Source organism: Equus asinus, chromosome X, assembly GCF_041296235.1.
Source record: "Equus asinus isolate D_3611 breed Donkey chromosome X, EquAss-T2T_v2, whole genome shotgun sequence".
Classification (NCBI taxonomy): Eukaryota; Metazoa; Chordata; class Mammalia; order Perissodactyla; family Equidae; genus Equus; species Equus asinus.
In genome coordinates this window covers 57441325-57453552 of record NC_091820.1, presented here as the reverse complement: position 1 = coordinate 57453552, position 12228 = coordinate 57441325, and the positions used below count along the sequence as shown (strand labels likewise).

Genomic DNA, 12228 nt, shown 5'->3' with positions numbered 1-12228 from the left:
TTCCTTTAGGTCTGTTAATAGTTGCTTTATGAACTTTGGTGCTCCTGTGTTGGGTGCATAGATATTTATAAGCATTATTTCTTCTTGATGAAGTGTCCCTTTGATCATTATATATTGTCCCTCTGTGTCTCTCTTTACCTGTCTTATTTTGAAATCCGTTTTGTCTGATATAAGTATTGCAACACCTGCTTTCTTTTGCTTGCTATTAGCTTGAAGTATTGTCTTCCACCCCTTCACTCTGAGCCTGTGTCTGTCCTTGGGGCTGAGGTGTGTTTCCTGGAGGCAACAAATTGTTGGATCTTGTTCTTTAATCCATTTTGCCACTCTGTGTCTTTTTATTGGAGAGTTCAATCCATTTACATTGAGGGTGAGTATTGATGCATGAGGGCTTAATGCTGTCATTTTCTCGCTCGTTCTTCTGGTTTTCCTGCGTTACCTTTGTTTCTCATCCTGCGTGTTTTAGCCTACCCATTAACTTCTGCAATTTCTTATGCTGGGTTTCTTAGATTTTTCCTTATTTATGTTTTGTGGCTCTGTTCTGTTTTTTAGTTTAGTGGCTACCCTGAAGTTTGTATTTAGAGTCTTGTGTATAATATAGTCCATTCTCTGGTGGTCTCTTACTTACTTGGCCTAGACTGATTTAATCCCTTTCCTCTTCCCCTCCTAAATTATTATTTTCATCTCTTATTCCAACTCGTGTTATGAGTTTGTGGTTAGAATGATAAGATCGTCTTTGCTTTGGTGGTTTCCTTCCCTTTATCCTAATCTATAGTTGAATATTTGCTATCCTATTCTGATTCTATCTGTCTCCCTACTCTGTGGTTTGTGACCTCTTTCTCCCTTTTTTTCTTTTTTCAGGTATGAGAGCCTTCTTGAGGATTTCTTGTAGTGGAGGACTTTTGGTTACAAATTCCTTTAACTTTTATTTGTCTGGAAAAGATTTAATTTCTCCCTCATATCTGAAGGATATTTTTTCTGGATAGAGTATTCTTGGCTGAAGATTTTTATCTTTTAAAGTTTTGAATATGTCACTCCATTCTCTCCTAGTTTGTAAGGTTTCTGTAGAGAAATCCGCTGAAAGTCTGATAGGAGTTCCTTTGTAGGTTATTTTCTTCTGTCTTGCTGCCCTGAGTATTCTTTCTTTTTTCTTTCGTTTTTGCCATTTTTACTACTATATGCCTTGCAGTATGTGTTTTTACATTGACAAATCTAGGAGATCTGAAAGCTTCATCCACACACATTTCTCCCTCAATCCCTAGATTTGGGAAGTTCTCTTCTATAATTTCATTAAGCACACTTTCTGCTCCATTTTCCTTTTCCACACCCTCAGGAATTCCTATGATTCTTAAATTGGTTCTCCTCATTGAATCTGCTATTTCTCTGATGTTTTCCTCATTCTTTTTAATCCTTAGTTCTCTTTCTTCCTCTGTCTGGAGCCATTCAGCCTGTCTATCTTCGATTATGCTAATTTGCTCCTCTACGGTGTCTACATGGGCATTCAGGGAATCCGTATTCTGTTTTATCTGGTCCGTTGTATTTTTCATCTCTAGTATTTCTGATTGATTCTTCTTTATAGTTTCAATCTCTTTTGTGAAGTAACTCCAGAACTCATTGACTTGTTTCTCTATATTTCCCTTTACCTCATTGAGTTTTTTGATGATAGCTACTCTGAACTCATTTTCACTTAGTTTACCTATTTCCAAGTCCTCAGGACTTAATTCTGTGTTTTTATTGTTTTCCTTCTGGTATGGAGTTTTTATAAATTGCTGAATGGTAGAGGAGCGTTTTTCGCACGATGCTATTATTCAGTTGCAGTTACAGCCTGTCGCCACTAGATGGGGGTCGAGAGCCGCGCGTTCTGAGCACTCCGCCTTCAGCCGCGATGGTGGGTGCGCAGCGCGGTTTGGGGTAGGTGGGGCACTTTCTCTCATGGGCCGATCTATATTCTGATCAGCTCTCGCTCTTTGGTCTCCCAGGGCCCTGGCTTGATGGGCTTCCCACACACGGAAGCTTTCCCGGTGAGAGGGTTTCCACTGCACTGGCGGTGGGAGTCCTGGACGATCCCCGGCTGCGCAGCCCCTCCCCCGCTCCTTCCCTCACCCATGGCAGCTATCCCAGTCTCTAGGGGAAGGAGCGAAGTTCTCTGTTACCCTGTTCCAGCTCCTCCGAGGCCAGCTGCAGTCTCTCCCTCCTCCATCGTCTTGCTGCTGTAGGTCTCTGACTGTCTCTGTATTAGGGTTATTGGTTGAAATTCAGTTATTCCGGTTCTTTGGTTGTAGTTTGGTGGGGTGAGAGTCCCAGATCAGCTCACCCCGCCGTTTTGCTGATGTCACCTCCTGTCTTTTCACTTTTGTGATAGTATCCTTTGAAGCACAAAAATTTTTAATTTTGATGAAGCCCAATTTATTTTTCCCTTTGGTTGCTTGGGTGTTTGGCATCATATCTAAGAAACCATTCCCAAATCCCAGGTCACGAAGATTTATGCCTATCTTTTCTTCTAAGAGTTTTGTAGTTTTAGTGCTTATGTTTAGGTCTTTGATTCATTTTGAATTAATTTTTGTGTATGGTGTGAGATAGGGGACCAATTTCATTCCTTTGCACATGGATATCCACTTTCCTCAGTGAATTGTTTTGGTATCCTTTCAAAATCAATTGACTGTAAACCACTGAAGAATTTCAAGCACAGGAGTGACATGATTTCTTTTATGTTTTAAGACAATATCACTGGCTGCTATATAGAGAATGTATTGGAGGGGCCAAAAGTGGATGTAGTGAATAGGAGGTTGCAGTTATCCAGGCCGGAGATGATAGTGACTTGCACCACAGTAGTGCTAGTGGAGATGGAGAGAAAGACACAGGTTATACTTGGGAAATGAAGTTAGTAGGACTTGGGGACTGTCTGGCTGGGAGGGGGGTAAAAAGAGGGGAGAGGTCAAGGATGACTCATATTTAGATTGGAGTCAAGGATGATCTTTAGATTTCTAGCTTGTATGGCCAAGTGGATGGTAGTGTCATTTACTACCACACAAATGGAGAAGCACTTTTTTAGAGGGGAAATAATGAGTTTAATTTGGGATTAATTGAATTTGAGGTGCCCATGAGCCTTTCAAGTGGAGATGTCTAGAAGTCAGTTGGAATGTGGGTCTAGACCAGAGCTTGGGGGCAAGCCCTGGGTTGGAGAGAGTGGTTTGGGATCATGAGCACATAGGTGGGAGTGAAAGCTCAGGGAGAGTCCAAGGAGAGAGTAAAACTGAGAAGAGGGCCCAGGACTCTTCTGGACAGAGCCCTCTGGGAGGAAGAATAGGAGCCCAAGAAGGACAGAGAAGAAAAGGCCGGTGATGGGGGAGGAGACCAGGAGGAATCTATAGGAATCTGGTGGAAGGAGGGAATTTTAAGGATGGAGTGATCAAGTGTTAAATGCATCACAGAGGTCCAGAAAAATAAGGCCTGAGAAGTGCCCATGTGTCTTTCCTGTTTCCATGCTCCCACGATATAGTTTGGTTGGTTGGTTTTGCAAAAAATATCACTCTATACTTCTTGTAGGTGGCAGGTTTTTTTAATACTGTGGAACCAATAACCTTTGCACATACATTTTCCACAACTAGTGCCTGAAGATGTTGCTGACAGTGTCTGGTGGATATTTGTGTCTTAAGTCATGCCACCTTTAATTGGTATCTTCTGTGCTAACTTTTCCCATTCTGAATTGTGGATATTAAAAGCTCAACTGTAGTTTAGATTCCAAAATGGACTCTAAAGTGTTCTTAGACTGAAGGTTCAATCTGTTTCCGTTTTTTTTTCCCTTTTTTCTCCCAAAAGCCCCCTGGTACATAGTTGTATAATTTTTTTAGTTGTGGGTCCTTCTAGTTGTGGCATGTGGGACGCTGCCTCAGCGTGGCCTGATGAGCAGTGCCATGTCTGCGCCCAGGATTCGAACTGGTGAAACCCTGGGCCGCTGAAGCGGAGTGCGCAGACTTAACCACTTGGCCATGGGGCCGGCTCCTGTTTTCGTTTTTTCTAATCTTCTATCTATCTATCTTTTCTTTTTTTTTCTTTTACTGTTTTTTTTACAGATATGTGAAAGAGGCCAAAGAAGCAACCAAGAATGGAGATCTGGAAGAAGCATTTAAACTTTTCAATTTGGCAAAGGACATTTTTCCCAATGAAAAAGTGATGAGCAGAATCCAAAAAATACAGGAAGCCCTGGAGGAGTTGGCAGAACATGAAGATGATGAATTCACAGATGTGTGCAACTCTGGACTGCTGCTTTATCGAGAACTGCACAACCAACTGTTTGAATACCAGAAGGAAGGCATAGCTTTCCTCTATAGCCTATATAGGGATGGAAGAAAAGGTGGTATCTTGGCAGATGATATGGGATTAGGGAAGACTGTTCAGATCATCGCTTTCCTCTCTGGTATGTTTGATGCTTCACTTGTGAATCATGTGCTGCTGATCATGCCAACCAATCTGATTAACATGTGGATAAAAGAATTTGCCAAGTGGACTCCAGGAATGAGAGTCAAAACCTTTCATGGTCCTAGCAAGGATGAACGTACCAGAAACCTCAATCGGATTCAGCAAAGGAATGGTGTCATTATTACTACATACCAAATGTTAATCAATAATTGGCAGCAGCTTTCAAGCTTGAACAGCCAACAGTTTGTGTGGGACTATGTCATCCTTGATGAAGCACATAAAATCAAAACCTCATCTACTAAGTCAGCAATATGTGCTCGTGCTATCCCTGCCAGTAATCGCATCCTCCTCACGGGAACCCCAATCCAGAATAATTTACAAGAACTGTGGTCCCTGTTTGATTTTGCTTGTCAAGGGTCCCTGCTAGGAACATTAAAAACTTTTAGAATGGAGTATGAAAATCCTATTACTAGAGCGAGAGAGAAGGATGCTACCCCAGGGGAAAAAGCCTTGGGATTTAAAATATCTGAAAACTTAATGGCAATCATAAAACCCTATTTTCTCAGGAGGACTAAAGAAGAGGTACATATGAAAAAGTCAAGCAACCCAGAGGTCAGACTTGATGAAAAGAATCCAGATGCTGATGCCATTTGTGAAATGCCTTCCCTTTCCAGGAAAAATGATTTAATTATTTGGATACGTCTTGTACCTTTACAGGAAGAAATATACAGGAAATTTGTGTCTCTAGATCATATCAAGGAGTTGTTAATGGAGACACGCTCACCTTTAGCTGAGCTAGGTGTCTTAAAGAAGCTGTGTGATCATCCTAGGCTGCTCTCTGCACGGGCTTGTCATTTGCTGAATCTAGGGGCTGTCAAATTCTCTGTTCAAGATGAAAATGAAGGGGAAGATTCCTCAGATGTGGACCATCTTGATAAAATTACTGATGATACACTGATGGAAGAATCTGGAAAAATGATATTTCTAATGGACTTGCTTCAGAGACTTCGAGATGAAGGGCATCAAACTCTGGTGTTTTCCCAGTCAAGACAAATTCTAAACATCATCGAACGCCTCTTAAAGAATAGGCACTTTAAGATATTGCGAATCGATGGAACAATTACTCATCTTGTGGAACGAGAAAAAAGAATTAACTTATTCCAGCAAAATAAAGATTACTCTGTTTTTCTGCTTACCAGTCAAGTAGGTGGTGTTGGCTTAACATTAACTGCAGCAACTAGAGTGGTCATTTTTGACCCTAGCTGGAATCCTGCAACTGATGCTCAAGCTGTGGATAGAGTTTACCGAATTGGACAAAAAGAAAATGTTGTGGTTTATAGGCTAATCACTTGTGGGACTGTAGAGGAAAAAATATACAGAAGACAGGTTTTCAAGGACTCATTAATAAGACAAACTACTGGTGATAAGAAGAACCCTTTTCGATATTTTAGTAAACAAGAATTAAGAGAGCTCTTTACAATCGAGGATTTTCAGAACTCTGCAACCCAGCTGCAGCTTCAGTCTTTGCATGCTGCTCAGAGGAGATCTGATAAGAAACTAGATGAACACATTGCCTACCTGCACTCTTTGGGGATAGCTGGAATCTCAGACCATGATTTGATGTACACACGTGATCTGTCTGATAAAGAAGAGCTTGATGTGATAGAAGAATCTCACTATATTCAACAAAGGGTTCAGAAAGCTCAATTCCTTGTTGGATTAGAGTCTCAAAATACAGAAATGGAAAGACAAAGAGCTGGAATTGAAGGGATCTGGCTGAGGGAACCTGTATTTCCTTCTCAAACAAGGAAGAAATGCCCTGCATTGAATAAACCACAGCCTCGGCCTTCACGTCTTCTAACTACTCTTCATAGCCAGGAAGAAGAAATCAGTTCCCAAATGGCAAGTGTAATTATTGATGACCTGCTGGAAGAGAGTGAGAAACAAGATCTCTCCAGTATGAAGATGAACGTTACTGTCCTGCAAGATGGTAGGCACCCACGTGAAAGTACATTTGATGCTGACTTGGTAGCTACTTCACCCAAGGGGTGTGGGAGTGTAGGAGAAATCTGGAGCGACTCTTTATCAGGAATGGCTCTACAAAAAGAGGCATCGCGAGAGGGGCCTACGAAGGAGGCACTGCATGATAACCCTCTGGGAAGTTTTAATTATTTGCTTAGCAAATCAGTCAGAGCTGATCTTGGGCCAAATCTAGATCAAGTAAAGGATGATGAGATTTTAAATCCCTGGAGTCGCTGGCCTGTTAATCCCATCACAAGTGAAAATCAAAATACAGAATCGAATGCCTCTGTTCTTACAATAGCCGATGATGACCTGTCAGCATCCCACAGTGCACTGCAAGATGCTCAAGCAACTGAGGCCCAGTTGGAAGAGCAACCTTTAGCATCTTCACCACAATATGTGTGTGATTTCAACCTTTTCTTGGAAGACTCTGCAGACAATGGAAAACTTTCCAGTCACTCTTTGGAGCATGTTGAGAAAGAAAATAGCTTGTGTGGCTCTGCAGCTGATGCTGGAGCAGAGTTTGTGCCTAGCAAAGCATGTCTCAGTGTGGATCTTTCTGAGAAAGATGATGAGGCAGAAGAAGAAGTAGTTAATGTGAAAGTCAGAAATAAAGCTAGAAGGATTGTTTCAGATGGTGAAGAGGAACATGATACTTTAAAAGATGCTTCAATCACAAATCCATTCAACCTATCTCCCTTTCAGTTCTCATCTGTAAAACAATTTGATGCTTCAACTCCCAAAAATGACATCAGTCCACCTGGAAAGTTCTTTTCACCTAAAATACCTGATAGTGTAAATAAGTCTATAAACTCTAGAAGATCCCTGGCTTCTAGGAGGTCTCTTATTAATGTGGTTTTAGACCATGTGGAAGATATGGAGGAAAGACTTGACAGCAGCAGTGAAGCAAAGGTTGCTGGAGATTACCTGGAGGAAGGAGCAGAGGAAAGCAGTGGCGAAGCCTCAGAGTGGACAGAAGAGGATCCTTCCGGAGAAATGTTGTCTTCAGAAAAGAAGTCCAGCCAGTTAGCTCCACCTGAGCCTGGTGCTCTAGCTCAAGAGCCCTCTTCTGACCCTGCGCCTTTGTCCAGTGGACAGTTGGTTGATTCTCCCCAGGACAGGGCGGTGGAGGCTGTGAACGACTATGAGACTCTGGTAAGGCGTGGAAAAGAACTGAAAGAGTGTGGAAACATACAGGAGGCCTTAAACTGCTTAGTTAAAGCACTTGACATAAAGAGTGCAGATCCTGAAGTCATGCTCATGACTTTAAGTTTGTATAAGCAACTTAATAAAACTTGAGAATATAACCTGTGCATTGTATTTTAAAGCAAAACTGAGTATCAGGCAATTTGTTCCCATAATTGACTTCTTTGGGAAAATGAAGCATTCAGGCTTAAGGCGAGACACATCTCAAAAAGCAAGTTTTTGTTTCTAACTTTTTTGTAAATTCTGCCTTTCCCCTGTGCTCCCGCCCCCCTCCCCCAATACATATATTGTGTATTCTGAGCACTAGGTTAATATTTCTTTGCTCAAATATGCTTATTTTTTCTTTCAGGCATACTCTATAAACTTAATAGAACTACATTATTCCTAGAAAAGTTTTTGTAAAATTATTCTGGCCATTGTTAATTTTATTCTGAAGATGATCACTTTTGTATCTCACAGTTCAGATAAGAATATTAAAGTTCCTTTTCTCAAGTGTTTTCTGTTTGCTTTCTTTCACTGAGATGACACTGGTACATGTGTAGAGAAACCTCCTGTTGAGGCAGGAGCTTGGCGTTAGTGTTCCAAATCTGAGACTGGCTTATTAACATGCTGTTTTATTTATTTATTTTTTTGTGAGGAAGATTGGCCCTGAGCTAACATCAATTGCCAATCTTCCTCTTTTTGCTTGAGAAAGATTGTCGTTGAGCTAACATCGGTGCCACTCTCCCTCTACTTTATGTGGGACACTGCCACAGCGTGGCTTGATGAGCAGTGTGTAGGTCCATGCCCGAGATCTGAACCTGTGAACCTGGGCCACTGAAGCAGAGCGCACAAACTTGACCACTACGCCACCAGGCTGGCCCCGTTAACATGCTGTTTTAGGCTCTCCGCTTCCTACAGCAGAAGGCTGGGATGAGGCACCTGGCACTAGGCCTCTTGCTCACTGGAGCCCTACCCTGGAGTCATTCTGCTGACCATTTAGCCATTCTTCACTCACCACCAACTGTGTTCTGACGTGTGCCTAGCACATTGTCTCTCTGGGTTGTAGACTGAAAAGGGCTGGTTCCCTCTCAGAAACATAAAGTGCAGTGTGGCACTCTGTACTCTTGTCACCTGAGAAGGGGAACTGGCATTTCTCAAGTACCTGCTATGTACTGGGTACTCTACATAGGTTTCTCGTTTAATCCTTACCATAATCCTTTGAGGTCGAGGATTGCATTTCTATTTTCTAGTGAGGAAACTAAGGCTCAGTGAGGCTGTGACCTGCCCAAGATCACATGGTAAGGGGTGAAATGGATTTTTAACCACGTGTTGCCTCGTGAAAAGCCACTATAATATACTGAGCTGTTTTTACTCACAAACTTCTGACACCAAATGTGTGGAAGTTTGCCACACCAAGCGCTTCTCCAGTTCTCTGCAGACACCTACGGGGTGTCCTACAAGTCAACTCAATTCCGACACTCCCTGGAGTTAGGGTCAGACTGCACAGGTTTAAGGGCTCACTCCCATCAGACTCCACTTCACGGCCAGTTGCTAGTATTGAGTTCCCGTGTTATCCACACTTCTATCCCAACTTGGCTACAAATTCAGGGTTCCCGTGACTGTCCCTTCAGGTTCAATAATTTGCTAAAAAGGCTCACAGAACCCAGAAAAACTATTTATTATTACCGATTTCTATAAAGAATACAATTCAGGAGCAGCCAAATGGAAGAGATGCATGGAGCAAGGTATCGGGGTGGGTGCAGCTTTCATGCCCTCTCTCGGCACCACCACACTCCCAGCACCTTGTGTTCAGCAACCCAAAGCTCTCTGAAGCCGATTGTTTAGGGTTTTTTACGGAGGTTTCATTAGTAGGCATGATTGTTGAAATCACTGGCCATTGGTGATTAACTCAATCTCCAGCCCCTCCTCTCCCTTGAGGCCAGGGGATGGGGCCAAAGGTATCAACCCTCTAATTCTGTGTCTTGGTTTTTCTGATGACCAGCCCCCATCCTGAAGCGTTCTAGGGGCCCCAGCCACTAGTCATCTCATTAGCGTACAAAGACACTCTTAATCACTCCAGAGATTCCAAGGGTTTTAGGAGCTGTGTGCCAGGAACCAGGGACAAAGACCAGATAATTATTTTTTATAGCACATACACAAAAGTTATTTGTAAATTATATACACGCACTACTATTCTCATATATTATGTATATTACAAAATATACAGAAGTTTGAAAGAGATGAGCTGAAGTTTAAATAACAGATTATTTGTTGATAGTACAAAATTTTGCTCTTACCAAAAGAAATTATTACTAATATTTTAGGGAGGGTATGGATATATATGATTATTTTAAAAAATCTTGGTAGTAACACTGATTCCACAATTTGCATGTAGGTCCGGCTCCGTTTTCCTGTGTGGACTGAAGGGCTGTCGTGATGCAGGTGCATCACTGGGTGCGCCCTACTTTTTCAGTCCCTTCCATCAAGCATACAGAATGTGGAAATTCAACTGAAATTCCTCTCTCACCTGATGTAAAAAACACAAAAGCTCCCACAGGATTTATTTGCCTTCCAGGAGGCTTTAGGGGCCTGTATCCACTTGATCCGAACAGTGAGGCTTAACGCCTAGGTGTATCCTCACTGAAAAAACAAAATGCTTCTTGTTTTGAGTGTACTATGACAATTTTGGGGGAAAAATACGTGCACGTGGTAAAATATTCAAACAGTATCTAAGGCAGAGATTTTTAAACTGAAGTTCATGGATAGAATTCAGATGCCTGTGAATTTGGATGGGAAAAAGTTACGTCTTTCCCCCCCACTAACCTGTATCTGTAATTTAATGTGATAAACGGCAAGCAATAGCATATATGGGGTATATGAGGAAGCCATTTGGTGTAAAACTAATTCGGCCTGAACTTGTTTTTTCCAAAAGGGCCTGACGTGGCCATTGAGCATGCATTGTATATCTGCTTTAAATATTTACTATGTGCCAAAGACAAGAACAATGCCCTTAAAGATAAGGATGTAACTTCCCTCACATTGGCATTTCCTTAAAGATATGCATCTCTCCCTAAACTAAGGATTGATTGCTGGCCTGCTGCGCTCATCCTGTGACCACCCAGCTGGAGACCAGAGACCTGCTACCTGCTGTGTTCATCAATTGCTGTGTGAAATGCTCCGCCAGCAAAGCAATCTCGTGACCATTGTAAGAGGGACATTCCAATCATGTGATACATGCTCTTTGATGGTATATAAACACTGTCAACCCCCATTTCTTTGGAGCGCTCCATTCCTCTGTAAAAGGACTATTCCAGGCTATATGGTCCTCAGATCTGGCTCATAATAAACTCACCCCCCCCCCCCCCGACAACTAGAAGGACCTACAACTAAGATATACAACTATGTACCGGGGGGATTTGGGGAGATAAAGCAGGAAAAAGAAAGTTTAGATAAACTCACCCCAATTTTGATTTATAGATTGGTTATGGATTATTTTCATCGACAAATGTTTCCTTTCATTATGAATGTAGGCAACAAGCTGCAGAAGTATTAGCAGTACCTGCAACTTTGTCAGTGATAGAAATCGCAGAGATTTTATTGTTATTGCAGCTATCTCAAAATACCATTGATATTCATCACTATAAAATCGCAGTGCTTTTTAGACCTACCACTAGATCTTACTTAATATATTAAAAAGGTTATATATGTAACTTAAATACATGTATTTAAATTGTTTTATATACATAAAACAATTCAGAAACTTTCGATTATTCTTTTTCAGTATAATTGTTGTCCTTTGTAATCCTATGTATTTTACTTTATTCATTTAAAATCAACATTCTGAGAAGGGCTCTATAGGCTTGGGAAAACAGCCAAAGGGATCCATGATACAAAACAGATTAAGACTCCTGATCTAAGGGTGTGAGTTTTTCGTTCTTTTTTTTTTTTGAGGAAGATTAGCCCTGAGCTAACATCTGCTGCCAGTCCTCCTCTTTTTGCTAAGACTGGCCCTGAGCTCACATCCCTGCCCCTCTTCCTCTACTTTATATGTGGGACGCCTACCACAGCATGGCTTTTGCCGAGCGGTGCCATGTCCACACCCAGAATCCAAACCAGCGAACCCCTGGCCGCCGAGAAGCGGAATGTGTGCACTTAACTGCTGCACCACCGGGCTGGCCCCAAGGGTGTGAATTACAAAGCCTCTCAGCCGCCCCTGCTCCTGGTCCTGGATGGCCACTCCTAGAGGCAGTCTACGTAATGTACCAGCATATATGTGTATATATATTTATGTTTTTACCCAAATAGTATCCTGTACACACTGTTCTGCACCTCAGTTTTTAACACAGCTGCTTGATATTCTATTGAATGGACAGACTGTAATTTATCATCTTCTACTAATGGACATTCAGTTTGTTTCCAACTGACACTGTAATATCCTTGTACCTTTTATATGCGTGATTATATCTACAGAATAAATTCCTAGAAATGGAGTTGCTGGGTCAAAGGGTATATTTATCATTTTGATAGGTATTGCCAAATTATTCTTCATAGAGGTTATGAGTGTACATTTCCATTATTAATGAATGAATACCTGTTTCCTCA

At 41.7% G+C, this 12228-nt stretch overlaps 1 protein-coding gene across 1 annotated transcript in view; it reads left to right on the top strand.

Moving 5' to 3' along the window:
- Positions 1-8146, top strand: part of ERCC6L (ERCC excision repair 6 like, spindle assembly checkpoint helicase) — a 31902-nt gene extending 23756 nt beyond the window's left edge. Inside the window, exon 2 of the mRNA XM_014847585.3 lies at positions 4071-8146. Within this exon, the coding sequence (XP_014703071.1) occupies positions 4071-7737 (3667 nt within the window). The 3' untranslated portion in view covers positions 7738-8146. The remainder of the gene's footprint in view (positions 1-4070) is intronic.
- The last annotated feature ends 4082 nt before the right edge of the window (positions 8147-12228 follow it).